This window comes from Sturnus vulgaris, chromosome 1, assembly GCF_052056855.1.
Source record: "Sturnus vulgaris isolate bStuVul1 chromosome 1, bStuVul1.hap1, whole genome shotgun sequence".
NCBI classification, from domain to species: domain Eukaryota; kingdom Metazoa; phylum Chordata; class Aves; order Passeriformes; family Sturnidae; genus Sturnus; species Sturnus vulgaris.
Genome location: NC_142243.1, coordinates 19,584,096 through 19,604,749, shown reverse-complemented (window position 1 = coordinate 19,604,749; position 20,654 = coordinate 19,584,096). Strand labels below are relative to the sequence as shown.

Here is a 20,654-nt window from a genome sequence, read left to right as displayed (position 1 = left end):
CGGCAGCAAAGCCCAAGGGGCGCCCCACCTTATCGGACAAGACGTTGCTGAAATGGCTTCATTTTCATTTATTATTGTTTTTGGGTGTTCTATGAAATTTTGCCGACCGGCTTTGTACTTCCACCTCTTCTGCACCTAAGTGCCCGCGGGTTCGCTCGCTAGGACGGAGCCGGGGCCGTGCTCACTGACTGCTCCTCACCAAGGTGCTGCTGAGGAAACCCGGTGGGTACCCACGCAAGAGCTCTCGGTACAGGAACCTGCTGCACAGCCCTGAAAGCGAATTCGCTGCTTCCACAAGTTTTGATATACACAAGAGTACCGCCTGCCCTGAAACCCTCAACCCTTCCCAACGGCAGAGGCCGTGGGGCGGCCACAGCACCGCCGGACTGACGGACACGGGGACGGCAAAGGCACCGACCACCGCGGCGGAGGCCTAGCGCTCCTGGCGGCATTAGTCCCTTGCGGGGCGGCTCCGTCCTCCCGACAGTGCCGACACCAGACCCCTGGGCTTTCATTGCCGTGCCGCCACCCCGCACACACGAAGCCGCCGCCGCCATGACGCCGCAGCGGCGGGGCGGGGCCGTGCGGCCGTTGGCGGGGCGGGGCCGTGCCGCGTGCCCGCCCCTCCGTGTGCCCGCCCGCCGCTCGGCGCTGCCCGGGCCGCTGCGGGAGCCTCCGCCGAGGGAGCTGGGGGATCCTTCACCTCCGCCGCCGCCGCCGACTGGGTGAGCTCGGAGTGCCCCGGGCGCTCGGTGGGAAGCCGAGGCCAGGCATGGGCCTAATCTTCGCCAAGCTGTGGAGCCTCTTCGGTAGCCAAGGTGGGCGCGCGGGCCCGAGCAGGCGGCGGGGCGGGCGGCGAGTGGAGCCCGCGGGGCTGCGGGGGCCGCGGGCAGCCGTGGGGGCTCGGGGCCGGCTCCGCTCGCCAGGCTTCCCCTGAAGGCCCGCCCAGCCAAAAGTTGGGATTTGTGCCGCGCCGTGAGCGCTGGTCCCGCGGCTCCTCATGCTCGGGGCCGCTTTGTTTGAGTTGCCGAGGTGGTCCCTCCTCTCCGCTCCTCCCCGGCCGCGTTAAACGCGTCGTGTGCCCCGGGAGCCCTTCAGGGCTGCGTGCCCGGCATCCCCGGCGGCCGGGACTCCTGAGGCTTTGATGGACGATGACGGTCCGTCTTGGCTTCGCCGATCCTCCTTTTTAAGTCGAGCTCTGTTATTAAAATCATGTTATTTTAGTCTTTATTAAAAGGAAAGGAAGAACGCCAAACATGTAGGGGCCTTTGAGGTAAAGATCTGTTTGTGTTTTGGCAAAGGTGCTGGTTAAATACAGTTAGTGAACCAAGAAAATCAGTTCTCTAGCCAAAAATAAAAAGGTCGTAAGGGGATAGTATCGCTTTCCATACACTCCTGCCCAGTTCATCCAGTCCCACAATCATGGCTCATGTTCTAATCCAGAATCCAGAACTTGCATCTGCCACCGCCTTTACCTCAGACGGTTATCATAAAAGTAGAAAATTATTTTATCTGTTTATCGGGTTTATCTGTTAATTTATTTGTTTAAATTATTTTTTTTTACCTAGCTATCTTTGGTTAGAAAATCAAATAGTTAATAGTAACATAATTTTGCCTGCTCCAAGCTCAGGGCCTCAAGGTAAAACATAAATAATAAGTTCATTAATTGTTCTCTCATCGAGTTTCCAAATGTGTACCTCATTTCCACTTTAAAGTTACTGAAAATGCAGATAAGCCTTTTTTTGTGCAATGCTCTGTTGCAAGTTTTTGGAGGCAGAAGCACCTGGTGTACTTTCATAGTTTTGTCCCTGTGATTGCACGTAACCTGTTCTAATTCTGTAGATACCAGAGCAAAGCCTCTGTGTGTCTGCATATTGACATCTGTGTATCAAACTGTCTTTCATGGGATGGGATTGGGATCCAATCTCAGATCATTTATTTTTCTCATGCATACACCATCCTACCACATCATTCCTGAAGTCTTCTAACAGAGTCTTCTGAATTTTTTGCTGATTTCTTATTTTCCTGAACTGTCAAACCTGTTTGGCAAGATTCAATGTTTCCCCTATCCTCCAGGAAAATATTAAGTACCCTTTTTTGTTTTCCTCAAGCAGTGCAATTTGCAACTCCTTTTCTTCCATGAAGTATTCCAAAGGCTCCAAAGAGATCTATAAGGAGATAACTGGTGGCATATAGTGTTTGACTCTATAGTAGCTTATGAAGTAAATATTTATCTTCAGGAAAACACATTGTCTTGGTTATTGTATAATATTTCCCGGAAGAAAAGTTGTTCTTCATTGTGAACGACCCTGGCTGGATGCCAGATGCCCACCAGAGCATCTCTATGACTCTCCTTCTCAGCTGGACAGGGGGAGGGAAAACACAGCAAAAGGCTTCTGGACTGAGGTAAAGACAGGGAGAGATCGCTCACCAGTTCCCATCATGGACAGAACAGACTCAATTTCTGAAATTAATATAATTCATTACCAGTCAAATCAGAGCAGGTTGATGAGAAATGAAACCAAATCTTCTGAACACTTGCCCTCCACTCCTCCCTCATTTTTTCCCAGGATTAGCTTTATTTTTGGTTCTCTACCACCTCCCTGCAGAAGGGAACAGGGAATGGGGGCTGTGGTCAGTTCATCACATGTTGTCTCTGCCAGTCTTTCTTCCTTATGGGGGTGTCTGCATCTCCTGTTCCAGTGTGGGATCTCCCATGGGAGAGTCCTCCATGGGCTTCTCCAATGTGTGTTCTTCCCAAGTCTACAATTCTTCACCAGCTGTTCCAGCATGAGTCTATTTCACGAGGTGCGGTCCTTCCTGGACGGGCCATTCCAGCGTGGATCCCCCACAAGGTCACAAACCTGCCAGCAGACCTGTTCCAGAGTGGACTCATGCTCCACAGGTTCTTGCCAGGATCCTGCTCCAGCATGAGTGTCCAGTGGGGTCACAGCTGCCTTTGGGATCCACCTGCTCGAGCATGGGGTCCTCCAAGGGCTGCAGGTGGATCTCTGCTCCCCCATGGGCCTCTGTGGCTGCAAGTGGATCTCTGGCACCTGCAGCACCTCCTCCCTTTCCTTCTGCACCGACCTTGGAGTCAGCAGAGTTGTTTCTCTCACATATTCTCACTCTTCTCTGTCCATAACTACACCTGTGCAATAACCTTTTCCCATCTTATCCCACATGTTATCCCAGAGCCATTATACCTGTTGCTGATGGCATTGGCTGCATAAACATAGAAGTATCTAGGAATTTTTCACAGAAAACGCTGTGTAGCCCTCTCCACTATCAAAGTATTGCATTGCAAACCTAATGCATTCATATACTTAGATGGTTAATGAAAAATTAGTCTCACAGTTAAATAGATGAGATAATACCATGAAATATTTACTCTTTGGCATTTATCTCAATAAGAGACTTTAAGGGTGTGTTCTGATCTGAGTTTAGTGCTGGATTTGTCATTTGTTTCATTTTTGCTTTATTTTGTTTTGGTTTTTTTTACCTCTTCTTCCTGTGTAACCACAGAAAAGAAAATGAGTTTCATTTCATGGCCAAAATTGAAATTTCAATCTAGAAAATTTGCTTCAAACATAAATTTTTGACCTAATGGGAAATTATTCTCCAACTACACAACCATTTTCTCAAAATAATATCATTACTAATAATAAAGCATAGTAATTTTTGGTTTGATTTTGGTTGCTTTTCTAGTTACATCAAATCTTTGATGATTCCTTGGAGAATTCACAGGCTGTCCTGTGAAGCTGCTTGTTGAGCAGACTAGGACAGTAATTTACACATTGATTTTGGCGTACAGAGGGAGTATCCTAAAGATGCAAATAGAGTCCGCTGTGTGAGGATCATGGCGTCAGTTCTCATGGCTGGTGTGAGTTGTGTGATAGTCTGCAGCACTTGAGACTGGCAAAGGTAAAGGTGAAACTAAGCAAAGATTTGAAAATTTCATCTGTGTTCTACCAAGTAGAGCATGGGAGATGAGGTGTGCTTAAGTCTTCCAGCTCTCAATATATATTGTCTCACAATCAAGTAGTAATTGAATGATGTGAACTGAAGTAGAAATACTTTTGCTCATAAAAGAAACAGTTGTCTTTAAAACAGACTTTTGTCATTTTTCTACATGACTTTCTAATGGCTTCCTGATAATTTTTCCTTTTTTTTTTTAATTGACAAAAAACCATTACTCAAGTATTGCTTTAATTTAGTTTAATTTAATTTAATATGCTCTGTAGCCGTTTAAAGTCTAGTTACTAAATGTTGTAAGTTCAGTTGAATTTACTTTTATTAGTAACTTACTTTTAGAAGTTTAAAAAAATCAGACCTCAAAAATTACCTACTGGAGCTATGATTCAGTAGTCAAGTGGCACATTATTCTAAGCAACATGTAGTAGTGTGGATAAATGGTGGCGCCATTAAGTTAATACCTGTGTTAACATGTCTGAATAAAATTTGCTTGACTTACTCCATCAATATTACCAAGATAGCTCTTAATTAAACTGTGAGTTAAAAATAGAAGTGAATGTCAGCAACCCTGATAAAGAGAAATGACTGTTATCAATACATTTTTTTTTATGTGGTGGTAGTGTTCTTTGAGAAGCTCATAGATCTGGGGTTTACTTTTTTTTGGAACAGTAATTATTCAGCGTCTTACAGGTTGCGCTGAATAATTGCTACAGTTATTAAAAATGGCTTTAAGAAAAGTAAAAAAATAATAGGCTCTAATTCAAGATGGTGGAACTTCTCTAACTCCACAGTTTACTTCACTTAGACAGTTCCCAGTCAGGTTAGGAGAGACCATTATCTGGAAAACCAGATGGCTTTTGGTTCCGTTGACTGCTAAAAGTTATTGACAATTTCTCTACTTTCTTGTAATTTGGGGATACAAAATATATTTTAGCAGCTCTTTTGTGCTTAAGAGAAGACTAAGTTAGCTGTTAGTGTGAAGAATTAGTCTTTGTATTGAGACCTCTTTGACCTCCAGAATTATGCTGTTCCTCCTGCCTTCTTTCTAGCAAAATTCTATCTGCATTCTGTCTTCAACTTTGAGGTCTCCAGGATTGTTGCTCTTTGGAAGCAGATGAGCATTTTGTTTCACAGCCTGAAAGCTATTGGTACCCATTCAGTAGTCATTTCTTCCAAATATGTTAGCAGTCTCATCATTAAAGTATTTAGAGTTTATTTATTTTCATTTTTAACTGTTTCAAAATACAGGACAAGGCGAATTGAATCTTCAGTTTTGGGCCCTTTTACCACAGAGAAATATAGATGAGTAAGGGAAGAAAAGAGATATTGTGTCTTTCTTCTAACATCTGCAAGAAGATGATCTTCACTGTCCTGTGTTTTTGTAAAACTAAACTGCCAGAGATTTTTAAACCATATTACATATCAACTTTTTTAAACAGTGTGCTAGAAATGGTTGATGAAACCAAGAAGTCCTTGGATTCTTTTAAGGAGTAGTCTAATACTGTCTTTTCTTTTTTCCCCTGCATATGCCTACTTCTTCCACTTTCCCCGTCTTCCCTCCCTCTTTCTACATAATTAATAAAGACTCTTCTCTTCTGCTCTCTCAACTTTGCTATGGATTCTCTTCTTCTTTTGCCAAGAACATGGTGGACTGGGAAGATATTCATGAATACAACCTAAACTGAGTTTGAATACCAGCCAGTGAAAGGGAGAAACTTGGGTTAGTCTGTAAGTACAGAACACAAATAAATCACTGCCTGTGATTTACCCAGTAACTGTCCTTCCTCCTAAGTGTGGCATCTGTCTTCTCCTAGTTGCTCTTGTAAACAAGTAGTTGTTGTGCTAAAAATTCTGTTCTGTCTCAGTTTGGAAGTTTTTAAGCTCGCATGTTTTTCCTCTAATGCACATATATGTGTAAATCTCCTGTATTTTCATCAAACTAGACAGAAATTCAACTTTTGATACTGTTTATAAGTGAAGAGTTTCCATTACTATGGTTCTGGAGTCTTCTACTTGTATGAAATACCCATGATTTCATCTTACTATTTTCATGCCAAGATCACTGTTAATTAACACTTGTGTGACTGTTAATTGTTTGTGTTTATTCAATCACTATATGAAACACCATTTGACTATGAAGTAACACAGATAAGCTGTGCCTTTTTTTCCCAGTTAGTGTTGCACCATTCACAACTTCAATGGCTTTCAAAAGCAGTCATCTCAATGGAGGTTTTTTCTTCATTACTTACAGTAGTGTGATGTTGTTTCATCCAACACTCCAATCATTCACGACTAAGATGGTGTGTTCTGATAAGCAGGTGAGAGAGGAGTGTAATGCCTGATTGGAATTTCTTTTCTTTCTTGAAAATAACTTAAAGAGAATGCTGCAAAAGTAGAATCATCTTCTTCCTGGCAATAGTTGACACCACATCTGGTTTGAAAACAACGGGAGAGTATTTCTTTGTTGACCTTTGAAAGATCTTTAAATTTAACTAAATTTGAAAAAGAGATGGACAGTCCAACTACTAGGCATGAATTATTGGCATTGAAAGTAGAGAGGATTTCATACTATTTATGTACTGGGAAAGGTTATTAATTACTGATGCTGCTGCTAGTGGGGCTAAAAGTACTCCTACATTTACAGCCAGGAAATGTTCTTTCCTTAGAATATGTTGACAGGATGCAGTAGTAGGGGAACTGGCACAAGGAAATACATTTTACCATCTGTTATGACCCTATTGCATAGCAAAACTTACGAAAGTTCTAAACAAGAAAACACTTTATTATAATAATATTCAGTGTAAAAAGATCTAAGTTACTATATATATATGGATTTTTAACCAAAACACTTCTATTTTTCCTTAAACCACCCACTTTTGGTGAAAAAATCATCAATTTGATACTTGCGATAGATCTTCTGATCTAGTAACTTACTTGATCCTGTAGATCAAATGTGGTAGCCTGTAGGAAATCTTTAAACTGTGAACCATGTTTTGCTTTGAAATAAGTGCCCTAGAATTATAAATGTTATCTCTTTAAAATTGAGCTTATTCACAGAGTTTTTATGAATCCATTTGCAAATTCTTCACTCTCAAGTAGTTAGCTTTTTTTGTTAGTAATTGGATCAGTATGTTGTAACTTCACACATGTCATTTCACTCATCTTCACACAAAAGAACCACCATTCTAAGTGGTACTACCGGATTTGAAATTCTGAGAGAGATTATTTACAAAGAAGCATATAAATTCTGGAGGACTTTTTTACTAGTTTTGGTTGGTTGGTTGATTTCTGTTTTGTCTCCCCTGTGCCTGGAAAAAACAGTATTGCAGGAATTGCAAGATGACTTCTGTGTGCTGGACTTCACAGCAGGTTGGGGCACATGATGTTTTCTTTCTGCTCAGCACTGATGAGACCTCACCTGGAGTACTGTGTCCAGTTCTGGACTCCTCAGTACAAGAGAGTCATGGACGTACTGGGAACAGTCCAGTGATGGGCTGCAAGGGTGATTTCACGTATGGGAAAAGGAGGTGCAAAGAGAGCAGAGCCAGACTTGTGTTAGTGGTGCCCAATTACTGGACTGGGCAGTGGGCACAAACTGAAATACAAACGTTCTCTCTGAACATCAGCAAACACTTTTTCACTGTGAGGATGACTGGGCAATGACCCAGGCTGTGGAGTTTCCATCTTGGATATATTAAAAACCCATCTGGGCATGGGCCAGTGGCTGTCTAGGCTTCTGGCTCTGTGGGCCTGCTTGGGCAAAGAGGTTTGACCAGGTGACCTCCAGAAGTGTCTTGCAGCCTTGGCCATTCTATTATTCTGTGGCTTTTCAGTTCAGAAGTTGCAGAGTTAGAGTCTGTGGCCTATTCAAAATACAGTTTCCTCTTAGGTTTTACTGTGTGAATAATGATGGCACCTTAACAAAGGTTTATTATTGATCCTTGAATGTTAGGGTAATATATTTTACAGTCTTAGGGTATTTGTTGGTATTCTTAAGGTGATACACTGCTATGGATTATATTTTTAATTGTACTTTTCTTTCTAAAACTAGATATTATAGATAAAGTAATCATTAGTAACCAAACCTTTATTAGATGTGCAGTGCTGACATTTCCTGAGACTGGAGTCTCAAGTGAAGACGAGACCTTGTTTGGCTTTTTTTTTTCTGTCCTGAAGTCTCCACTAATCTGTGGTGAAGTATTGAAATAAGAAAAACAAGCAGTTACTTTCTTCAATAAAGGAGAGTGATTAACCAGAATTATAATTATTGTTGTTTTCTCTAATTTATTTTTGTCTTTTTTTTTCCTTTTTTCTTTTTTTTTTTTTTAATATGCAGAGCATAAAGTAATCATAGTGGGACTTGATAATGCTGGAAAGACTACTATTCTTTACCAGTTGTAAGTATATGAACTAATTGTTTTTCTGTTTGCATTTTATTATTTGTGACTGTTTAATCTTTGAAAATTCAGCTTTATAACCTGGTGGAATCTCCAGGGCTCTAGATCACACTTTGTACCTTAATGATACGAGTTGTTCTCAAAAGAGTAAATATTTAAAGGATAAGCAAAGGAACTGCTGTGCTTTAAAACTGGACTGTAAATTGAACAACAAATTCGTACATCCAAGCCCAAAGTGAAGTGCAAATCTTTTTCCCATGAAAACCTGTTTGAATTTGTATGCATAGAAATAATCCTGTTGCCACTAACTGCAGAAAAGAACACAATTTTTAAATTAAGGGAAATTCTAGCCACTCTGCAAAAGTCAAAAAATATTTCTAAATGTTTCTCAATTCCAGTGTCTAAAATTTGTGATGGTGAATTCATAAAAATAACATTCTAGCTTGCCTATGTTCTACCTTACTCATTTTCAAGAGCATTATTGCACCCAAATCTTGGCAGCATTAAAGAATATCCATAATAAATTCAAGAGTATTGTCAGGACCACGATTACTATTGTATTTGTGGAAAAGGAGGAGGATATAGATAAATTAATATCCTTGTATTTGGATATCAAAGCAGCATAGTATGTTTTTCAAAAGCATACTATGTATGTATGTATGTTTATGTATTCATAAACATTTTGAGCAAGCTTAGAGGTGGAACAGAGACATTTTCAGCTAAGCAGCCAAACAGTCCTTTGGGATTTAATATCTAGTTACTAAGTCTAGTGCTTTGATAAAATTATATTCTGATTTATATTTTGCACAGTTTAGTGGTTTTGTATTTAGGATCTTTAGATCCTACTTTAAAACAAGTGCATTTTAAGAGTCTGTCAATGTCCTTTAGAAAGATAGTCCTAAAACACAGATGCTTATCCATTTGTTATGCCTTTTATGTGCTTGTTTTTCATTGCTGATTTCTTTAAGCATGACTACAGTCACTGCTTTCTAAAGTTCAAATGTATAGCTTTTATTAAATATGTCTAATTTTTTATTCTTTTACGTCATTTTACACATATTTACTTTTTCTACAAAAGTTTTGTTATAACTGAGCTGTAACAAGTCTTGTGCATTTTGCTGACTGGTCTTTGTGGTGTGATATTGTTTCCTTTAGCTTAATGAATGAAGTAGTTCATACTTCTCCAACCATAGGAAGCAATGTAGAAGAAATAGTGGTGAAAAACACTCATTTCTTAATGTGGGATATTGGAGGACAAGAATCATTACGGTCATCGTGGAATACCTATTATTCAAACACAGAGGTATGAGAAGTTCTTTGAAATCTGCAAATCGAATAAGTTTGTTCGAAATTATATGTATTTATTAGGAATATTGCTAGACTTTTGTAAAGATTGCAGCTGCACTGTTTTTACATTTTAATGAGGAAGAATAAGTTTAAAAAGTGTGAGGTATCTCTGGTATGCAGTCATCTTTCTGGTAATATTTGAAGTATTTTTTCTGTCTACTTTACACTAATGTTGTTTGATCTATGCTATTAAACTGTGAAGTCAGATTTTTCCTAGGCAATCAAATGATAATTAAATACATTTTAGATCAGATTTTTTGCTTGCTTTTTAAAGTAGATTATGAAGAAAATTTTGAAATGTAATTTTCAAACTTTGTAATGATTTGCATTGGTCATCTGGGCTTCTGTACATCCAGTCTGAATAATTTTGAAATAATGATAATTAAGATAAGGAATGAAACTTTTCTAAACCTAGGCAGCAGTATTTAAAAAGCTCATCAGCTCGTAACTTTTATCCAGAGGAGGAAGGAAAGTCTTGCTGTGCACTACTCATGAGGTATTGGCAAGCTGCTGTTGCTGGAAAGGTTGGAGTAGAATTCAGCAACAGTTGATTTTTGTGGGGTTTTGTTTTTTATGACAGTCTTTTGAGGCTAAGAGGTTATCAATACAAAAAGGCACCTATAATCACTGAGAACTCTTCTTGAGACATCTACCTTGATGTAAAATATTCTAGACTTAATTTCTTACCATTGCTACTAAAAGCAGAGACCTCTTGTAGATACTTCTAATTGTATAAGTGTTCCATCCTCCTGTAACATTAGCTTTTTTATCTCCTCCTTTTTTTATATCTTTTCCTATCTCTTGGAGAGAGCTGAGATCAATGATCTGTCCTATATCTACTGTAAGCCTGATAATGACATCTCAACCTTCGGCTTTGGTATTTTAGACTAATTTTTTGTTTTATCTGGAAAAGTGCAGCTACATCTAAGAAACACATGAAGATAAAGAGACTTCTGCCAGCATTATCTGGTATAGAGCAATAAGTTCTTGGCATTTATCCCTTGAGTATGTTTGATTTTGCAATTTGGAGAGATGCATATAGTATTTTTCTGATACTTTCGGGATGTTCTTTGTATATTTGAAATCCAGTGCCTTGTAGTACTTGGAAAGAAGAACTTTCCCTTTACTTAGAAGCTTTGTCTGCTGGAAACAGTTGAGGAAGAAAAGAGATCTGTTTACTATGCTAATCCTAGCCTCCCTCATATGAATAATTCCATTACTGTTCCTCCTCATCTGCCAGGCATCTCAAAGTCATAGCAGCATTAAATTGACTTAGGTTTTCATACTTTGTGGTCATTTTCAATGGCTGATGAATCCCTTTAATTTTATAAGGCAAAGTGATTTGTCAAATCTGTTGGAGAATTACAGCAGTGATTTCTAATTCTCCTTTTTTTGCCACTGTCTCTCTTTTCTCTCTTTTGTCACTTTTTCTTTTCTAGTGTCCTCTGAAAGTGTATGTCTTCTGTAAGAAGACTTGTGGTAATGGTCTCTTGAAACTGTGCTTTCTGTAATTTGTATTTACATGCTATACTATTGGTGTTTTTCCCTAGTTCATCATTCTGGTTGTTGACAGCATTGATAGAGAGCGACTTTCTATTACAAAAGAAGAACTTTATAGAATGCTGGCTCATGAGGTATGGTGGGGAGTTGGGATAATAGTTTTGTTGAGAACAGTGAAATAACATTTCGTGTTTCCTGTGTTAACAAAAATAATACCATCAGAAAAAAAAAATCGATAATAAGTGTGCATTCAAGTTGATCCCATTTTAAAATGATGTAAGTTATAAATAAGCAGAAAAATTATTATAACGCACCCTTCTAATAGGACTTGCTTGATTGTAATCAAGTCAGTCTTTACTTTGCAAATGTCGAACTTGTGAAATACACTATTTTTCATATTAATGTAACCAGGTATTATTGTCCTTTGCCCTGACTATTTAATGGAGTTGCCTACTTTTTTTGTTTACTTTAATCCTGTTCCTTAAAATTAAGGAGCGTATATCATACTATGGAACAATTAATTTCTGGTAATTTTCCTTCAGAATTATTTATTTGTATTTTTATTATGTATTATCCTGGGGACTGCTCAGCATTGGATAAACTCACTCAAACATCATTAATTGACTTGTACATTGGCTTAGGTAAAGTGTGTAAAAATCTTTTGTGATCACTCTGAAGCTGAATTAAGGTTGTTTTAAATCTAAATCTTTTCCTTCGTTTTTGAAAGAAAAGGATTTAGTACAGTTCTCTGAGAGACTGGTGTTTCACATAAGTGAGCTTTTGCTTTACTGTTTAATATTAATTGTAGTTTGGGTCTAATAGTAAGGAGTAAATTCACTACCAAAAAGAGTGGAAAATTACTTCTTGTGACAAAATTTTCCCATGTAGTTTTTTAGTTTCCAGTCTCAAACTATTAAGAAATTGTGATCTACCATCTCTTGAAATCAATTAGTAGGCCTAGACTGGACTACTTGTAGGGTTGAATTTTCAGCTGTAGATCATAAAGCTTTGTTGTCTTCAGGGTTTTTTTCTCTGGGTGGAAAAATAGTCTCAAAATTTAATATCCATTTGAATGTATTGAACACTTTTAGTTGCAACTGCCAGCTTCCTGAGTATTAGATTTGTTTACCCTTCTGCACTTTTAAAGCCATACATTCTAGTTCTTATGTCATTGCTATTTGGAATGCTAAATTCCATGCTGAAACAAAACAATTTTTATTAGTTATTAAAGCTGAATCATCATTGTTAGAGCTCCCTTTTTGGAACACTAGGGTTAAACTTACAGGAATTCTGAAAGCTTTCTTAAATTATTACTGCTTTAATCAATATGAAACTTCTTTAATGAAGTTAAAAGCAATTTCAAGGGACTGATATCTAGTAGGCTTTTCCATTTGAATAGTATTTATTGTAGGACTTGGAATGTTTAACCAGAAATAATTACACTGGCTGAATGATTTGGAGCATTATAAAATCTATTTTGACAAGACTTTCATTAGTTATGTACAAGCATGTGGTCAACACCAAAAGGGTACTTATATAATACATTACAATTTCATTCTCTGTGGTGGTGAGCACTTCAGAATAAATTAGTTTTCTCAGCCTTACTGTAATGAATGTTTAGTGTAGTAAGATGGCTAAAATTCCATGCTCCAGTGTAATTGTAGATGAGCTTGCATACAGTTCTTTTAACAAATGAAGTTAGCACAACAGCCTTTTAGTTCTGTGTGATAACCGTTCTGAGGACTCTGAATCATTCCCAGGATTTACGGAAGGCTGCGGTTCTCATCTTTGCGAACAAGCAGGACATGAAAGGCTGCATGACGGCTGCTGAGATCTCTGCATACCTCACCCTCAGCTCCATAAAGGATCACCCGTGGCACATCCAGTCCTGCTGTGCTTTGACAGGAGAAGGGTCAGTGCTTACTGCTTACTATGGCAATTCCTGGAAAATGAGAATACTGAGTTAGAAGCCTGCTGACACCAAAGTGGGTTTTCTGAAAGTTCAAATTTTCTGAACTTTGCAGTCAGAGGGACATTTTGAACTTCTCATTTTATTAATTGAACCTCGTGGGTTTTTTCATAGCTCAAACTCCAAATTTGTATTTAAGTCTTCCATTTGTTGTTCAAAATCCCAAACCAAAAACCAGACACCACCCCTCCACCTAAGTATGTAGCTGTTGACATAGCTGTCTACTCTCTCTGTGCTACTCTCTTACTCTTGTGTGTTTCTGTATTTAAAGAAATAAGCTACTGTTTTCTTCCTTTATATTCTAAACTACAGGAAGCTTCTAAGCTGGGGGCTTGAAGTGGTTTTGGGTTTTTTGGTTGGTTGGGTTTTTTTGATTAGCATTGAAACATAGTTTTGATGAAAAGTTACATAGATCTGTCATAAAACAAAATTGTTACCAATATTAAACTTTTTGTCTATATCTGGGTAATGTAGCTAATTTTGAAAACTGTGTACCTTATGGCAACAATTGCTAAAATGGAAAGCTGGGCTGGTCTTAGATCCTTAGTCTGTAAATATCGAAAAACATTTTTGGATTCCGTTTAACAAGTTGGATAATATCTTGCTTGTATGGTGTGAAGTGTACTAATTTTTCTTCTAGATTTTTAAAGCAGTCTTGTAATGTGTGATATTTAGAGGGTTTTTTTTTTTCATCTGTATTGTAAAAGCTTTACAATAATGTGGTCTTCTGACATCAAAAATAGTGAATCCAACTGAGTATGTGGGAAGGGAGAACATCTACCTCACTTTCTAGCATGAATTATTGTCTAATGTCATAGAGGTGTCTTGTAGAGTGAATAGTGGCATTAACTTCCTTAGGGTGGAACATGTTAGTGAGAACAAAATGGGGGCTTTTTCATGGGGTGGGTGTATTGTTTTGTTCTGAGAGTTAACTCTACTTTCCTTCTACCAGTTTTGCTGAAGTCACTTTTGAATACACAGGTTATGTACTAACTAGGATCTTCAGCCAAGTTGACATTTGAAGGAAAGTAATAATTAATAAATATGAGGTTTAGTTTAGAAATAGTGGTCGTCCTAGGCTGCTTCTTGTATCGTAAAACAAAAAGTGATGAATATTTAAAATACCTTCAGCTATGACAGCAGTGAGATCAACTTAGAAAAAACATTTCCAGAGTTAGATTGCTGAGCTGAGTCTTTCTTGGGAAGATCTGACAAGAATCTGGGGAGATCAGCCTGGTGTGAGTGAAGCTCACACCCTGATTTACTGTGCAAAGGTAAAGCTCAAAGGGGTATAAACTAGGTAACTAGATCCCTAGAAAATCAAAGGAAAGTCTGTCTTCTAAAATGGAAGACTTTTAAATGGAGATGTAGATTAGGAAGCAGATTAGATCCCATGCAGTCTTAGTATTCAATGTAAACTTTTAATTTTGTAATGTAATTTTAGAATTCTTGATGTACTGTCTTTTCATGAAACAATTCTGTCTGGATAATCTGCCCTTTATCTTTTAGTATTAGTATGTAAAGGTCTAGCTTTCTGTAGAAAAAGAAAAACTTTTTTGTTTCCATGTGCTTGTGTGTAAGTATTTAAGGATAGTGTCTTTTGGGTTACAAAGAAAAATAATAGAAGTACTGCCAAGCTTCCATAAGATAGAATGCATGACCATTTTCATGTCACTAAAGCCTAAGTAGACTTAGTTTAAAACACTGTTTACTCTGTTCAGCTTTCAATCCCATTTGCAGTTGATTTGATTTATTTTAAGTAGCTGTTTTTACACATAAAAGCAAGTAGAAAGTACCTTCAAGATGCTGGAATAGAACTTGTACCAATTATAACATCTCTTATCTTTCAGATTATGCCAAGGCTTGGAGTGGATGACCTCCCGTATTGGAGTGAGATAGCTTTTTTCTTTTTTCTTTTTTTTTTTTTTTTTTCTTTTTTTAATTCCTCCAAAAGAAGAGACTTCTATTTATCCTGTGAACATGTACATTTTTCTGTACTTTTGGCTGCTGCGGCAGTGACCGATGTTTAATTTATATCAGCCAACCTCTAAGCTGTGCTTGAATCAAGTGCAGCTGAACTGAAACACAAAAGTATTTTCTTAACTTTTTTTAATACACTAATCTTCAACTGGATGAACATATATGAATCTGGTTTTAAGCATTGAAATTCCTCTGAATATGAATTCTAACTTTTTCAATGATAGCTTTTTAAAATCTGTTTTATCATTGTCAATATTTCATATTTTCTCTTTCTAAATAGTTGTATAACTTACTAACATAAATGAGCACATTTTATTTAATAATTAAAAGTAGTGTTTAGGCTAACTTTACTCTGCCATAGCTTTAACCTCAAAGGATAACCATATCTCCAGCTGGACTTCCTGGAACATTAGTAGAGTTCTAGTCAGCACGAGAATTAATAGTTATGAATGCAAATTTTTAAATGGTTAATGAACTAGTTATAGTTAATATTGTGGTGGCTTTTAATCTGATACACAATTGAACTTCTGCCTTAAAAGAAATCTGTTTCAGTCTGAGTTTCTCTGGTATGTAGTTCTAGGACATTCTTATATTCTTCTACTTGAAGATACATCTCTGTACAGTGCATAAAAATATTAGTACTAAGTGCTGGTGTCGTCATTTAGAACTTAAATACCTTTTCAAAGATAAATGGGTAATTAAATTTGGAATCCCAGCGGCCAGTGTCATGTGTAGACTTGCTGTATTCTGCTAAAGTTTTAAATTCTGTATACATGAGCCTTCGTCACCTTTTAATGAGAATGCTGTTTCCTAAACGAGTACATAATCAAAAAGGGAAGCCAGATTTATAAACAAAACAAAACCATGGTGCTGTATCTATAAACTTCAGAGTGAAGGTAATCTTGACACTTATTTACCTACTATCATACATGTTTTCAGATTCTGTTAAAGAGAAAATATTTTGCCTTCATTTTTGTTTTTGGTCTTATTTGTACAAGCAGAGAGCTTTGACAGTGTTTGAGTTAGCTTCCTTCACCTCAAATGTGGAAAACAGGTGGTGAAATAGTGACCCAGTAACGGTTAATTCAATTTGAAGGAAATTAAGTTAAATGTAAAGATAATCTAAAGATGAGTTAATTGAGACCATTAAGCATCAAATAAACCTTACCACCAATTGCCCCAAAAATCCCCACATGAGGATTAGAAAAAACCCAACAAACAAAACCAATAGTGGACACTCAATTCCTCACAAAGTCCCAGTAGCAGTCAGGTACCCAGCCTATCTAAATGCTTGGCAGGTCTTCCAGAAGCACCGTTCTGCACTTGAGCATGCCTAAAAGCCACATGGAGTTTGGTTACCAGAACCGTTTTACAAACTGACTGTAGGCCTTTGATGACAAAATGTTTTTGTTAAATCTTGTTTTGAAAATTTAAGCACACTGAGTTTTCTTTAATAAAATTTTAAGCTTTGTAAATTTCAATTTGCTTCCATTTTATTTAAATAAAACGTAAAGAAATTTTTAAAATATCAGCAAATATGTTGTCATAATTGTTGGAAAGATTTTGAATACATGTGGAAACAGTGAGTATGGTTGAATGAAGTTGTGTGTTATTGCCAGTTAGCAAAAGTCGCATTTAGGACTACATTGAGTGTCAAGTCAAAATGTTCAGAAAATAATTAAAATCTGTGAAAAGTAGTGCATAAAGAAAAAAAAATGAATGCAAAGCAAGGTTAAAATCTGATATTAAAGCTGCTTGCTGTGACGTTCAGCTGTTTAATGTGTGAAAATAAGATACGTTGTGCTCTTAGGGAAGCAAATTATAAAGGAAAAAAAAAGATGGTATGCATGATGTGTCTTGTTTGGTGACTTAAAAATAAACCTGAAAATAAATCTAAATTGCCGACTGAAATGATGTAATTCAGAATGTAATCCTGAATACTTACAAAGAGCACTAGCTGGATGTATAGTCCTTTGGTTGTTTGGGGGTTTTTTTTGAAAAAGGTGTGATTTTGTATTTAATGCTTTCATACTAAAACCGTTTGTAAAGCTATAGTTTGATTCCTAAATTACTAAATTACCCGAGATAATACATATAAGTTTGAATAGGAGGAAATGGTCTGGTTGTAGACATTAGAATATCAGAATAATGGACGTTTTCTTTTAATTTCGTATCACTTAAGATCTTTGAGTATCTTTACAGAATAAAACATTCCTGACAAATGCTATGATTTTTATCACCTAACAGCTTCATTTTCTGCAACAGTTTTCCGTTGATAATATTGGTTTGTTCACAGCACTATTGCTGTGATTTTTTTTTACTATTATTATTTTTGAGGGGAAAATAGCTTGGTATGGAATTTTGGGGAGCCTATTTTTAATAACGTCAGAACCTAAACTAAAAGTTATTTGATCAAAATATTTTTTAAGGGTTGCCTTAGAATACTGTGTGTGTCTTTGCATTTCCAAATACTGCATTATGTTTGCTAATTTGAATGTAGTAAATATGTTGCCGGTAGTTTTGCACTTTGAAAGTATTCTGTGTTTAATATGCTGTTCACAAAGAACAATGTTCATCACCTTAAATTCAAGAAATTATGGTGTCCTGTGCACATTTATATTGTACTGCTGTAAATGGGTTGGCACATGGCTTTTTATTTGTTTATTTTTTTTATTTTTTGTCTAGGTGGCAAAGAGGTTCAGTATCCCCAAAGCAGGGATTTTTTCCAGCTCCTTAGACACACTTGTCTCAGTAAGGCGAAGAGGACTTGGGCACAGCTGCTCAAAATATTTGTCAGCAAAATAAAATTGAGTTGTTCCGTGAAGTTAGATGGGGTTTTTGTTTGTGAGTACTCTGTGGTTTAGAGGTATTGCAGCAGTGTAGCCTTGTCACTTTCATTTCATCTCCAGTCTATTCACTGGGGCAGAATGGGGGCCTCCATCATATGCAGCTGTAGCCAGTTCATCAGTTCAGAACATCTTGGCTGGACACCTGCTTCCTTTCATCTCCGAGGAGCTCCAGCTTTGATCCTAAAGAGACTGTCACATCGTTTCAGCCATGGGAAGCGTGGGTCTTTGTTTGTTCTAGTGAAGGGTGTTTATTTTAGAGGACTGTTCCCTTTCACAGTAAGAACAAAACAAATCCAAACAAAAGACTGGAAAAAACTTGTATGGACCTTTGTGTGTACATTTGACTATGCTTAGCATTTAGCTGAGCTTGCTCTTTCTTTTTGTAGAGTCTGCCTTGCAAAAGAGCCTGTAAGGCAACAGTGAGGAGAGCAGGATGAGAACAACCTTCAACTTCCTCTAAAATTACCTTGATGATCTTTCAGCATTGAGTGATTCTATATTTTGCTTCATAGGGGACAGTGCACTAGAAAAGCTGCATGCTGTTCACACAGTGTGTGTGCCCACCCTGCAGGCAGGAGAATGCAGCTTTGTGTTAGGTTTGTTTCTTGCTAGGTGTGCTACTCCTCGGTTCAGTTGATGTTTGTTTGGCTGGGTAGATACACATTTCATACAGAACATTTTCCTCAATGTAACTGAAGACTTGCTTCCAGTTGCACACCAGTTTGTGTCCCCTAGATGGCAGGAAAGGATCAGTTTAACAGTGCCTTACCTGCTTTATTTATTTAGTGTGTTCTTCGACATCTATGTGAAAGACGTAAAATGCCTCGGTAAATGAAGGGGCTGTGTACCAGTAGCTGAACTGTGGGGATCACACTTAGGTATAATGGGGACAGCATAAAGGAGAGGAAAGTTGGATCACATCTTCGGTGGGAAAAAAGATTACAGTGAGGTTTTAAAAAATTTGGAACTGTTCTGTAGTTTAAAGGCATTTTGTCTTAATTCTTTATGGTTAGAATAATATTCCAAACCTTCTATTGTTGCTGCAACTGCAAATGTAGACCACAAAAAGAATGAATAGACTTCCTGGCATGTTTCATTTTAATAATAACTTTTGTCTGTTGCCCATGACATGCTTGATTTTTTTTTTGAACTTTGGTTGATGACAGTTGCTCCTGCACTGCTACTCCTCAGAAATTGCAAGGATCTGGAACATCTGAACTGTCACCTTGCAATGTGTTTTGCTTTGATGATGATTTGTAGTCTTTACTATATACTACTGCACATGAAGGCTAAATTCAAGTAAAATAGTAGTCCTGTTGCAAGATTTAGATAATCTGTAGTGTAAGTAATGCTCAAAATAGCAACGGTTGCAGTGGGCAGTACCACCAACAGGCTTTCATTGCCCATGTTGTTTCTTGTGCAGTTGATAAAATGTATGTCATATTTGTATATTTCTCTTTATGCAGTGTTTTAAAAGGTTATTTACATTATTACTGTAACTGTTGACAAGAGTATTGTCTAATAATTAGCACTTCTTTTTTATGTCCACATTGAAAATAACTGCTGGCCAGTCTTCATTACAGGTGGAATTGACTTGTATGGTCTCAAAGGGCTCATCCTCCATGCTGAACAAGAAAACAAATGGTGAAAAGTGTTGGGGCATCTCAGGAGGGAGTAAAGTCTGTAAGACCATAATTTCTTGTATCTTCTAAGCATATTCTGTACTGAAGCAATGAGCAAGAACTTCTGGAAACTCACTGCCTATTTTGGCAGCTCATCTTTTACTAGAAGCAAAAGTTAATCTGTATGTACAAGTTGTACCAAAGAATTTAGTTGAAAAAAATTTGGATATCTGGTGGGCCAGGTGGGAGCAGCCATGACCTAGCTTACCTGTACTCCCCATTCTGTTCCCAAAGCCACTCAGATAGCTGTACTGACAGGCTTTCAAGAAAGCTGACCTGGAGATCCCCACACCCTGAATGTATGAGTGCACCTTCTGTGTGGGTTGTTCAGCCCACAGAAGCCGTCTCCAAAGCCCTACACAGAGCACACCGTGCACTTGCTGCATCCACAAAGAATGAGGGGGGTCTGCCTCCAGAGATGACTTTGGTCTCACTGCACTCCTCTCCTGAAATGACTGTGAAGTCACTGGGAGCTGAAATGAAGTGTACCAAGATAAACCTCAGTGGATGTATTAATTGAAATTTTCAGATGTAAATTTCAGATTCACTGACATTTTAGAATTAAATTAATTAAAAGGCACTGTTGGGAAAAAATGTCTAGTGAGTTCTTCAAAAAATTTCAGAAAACATGCTAATACTGATAGTGACTTAAAATTTTGGTGGGTGGCTAAAACTGGTCAAAATCTTTGACAGTTTTAAGAAAACTATTACTTTTCTCAACAAAGCTCTGGTTTCTGGTTCCTCATTTTTCAAGGCTGCACTTTTAAAGCAGTTTTTTCACTGAATCACTTGATTGCTTTTCATTTTTCCATTATCCCATATTCCCTTTGAGGTTTTATTCCCTTCTGTAGAGTAGTTCACTAGTTTAGGCTTGGAGCTTTGCTATTCTAATCTCGTTGAAAAAAGACTTTTTGGTGAACCTTGAAAGTTTGGCAACAAGGTGTCTTCAACCACC

General features: G+C 37.8%; 1 protein-coding gene across 2 annotated transcripts; it reads left to right on the top strand.

The window, feature by feature from the left end:
- Nucleotides 1-599: 599 nt before the first annotated feature.
- Nucleotides 600-17,992, top strand: ARL5B (ARF like GTPase 5B). Of its 2 annotated transcripts, XM_088160749.1 has the most exons (7): nucleotides 609-818; nucleotides 8,312-8,372; nucleotides 9,528-9,675; nucleotides 11,270-11,353; nucleotides 12,980-13,131; nucleotides 15,039-15,078; nucleotides 17,854-17,992. In XM_088160749.1, exons 1-7 carry the CDS (start codon nucleotides 773-775, stop codon nucleotides 17,971-17,973), a joined length of 651 nt encoding a protein of 216 aa, XP_088016875.1. In that variant the 5' UTR covers nucleotides 609-772; the 3' UTR covers nucleotides 17,974-17,992. The 2 variants fall into 2 exon arrangements, with proteins under 2 accessions (XP_014745081.1, XP_088016875.1); XM_014889595.2 differs by lacking the exon at nucleotides 17,854-17,992 and having other exon boundaries at nucleotides 600-818; nucleotides 15,039-16,704.
- Nucleotides 17,993-20,654: the final 2,662 nt, after the last annotated feature.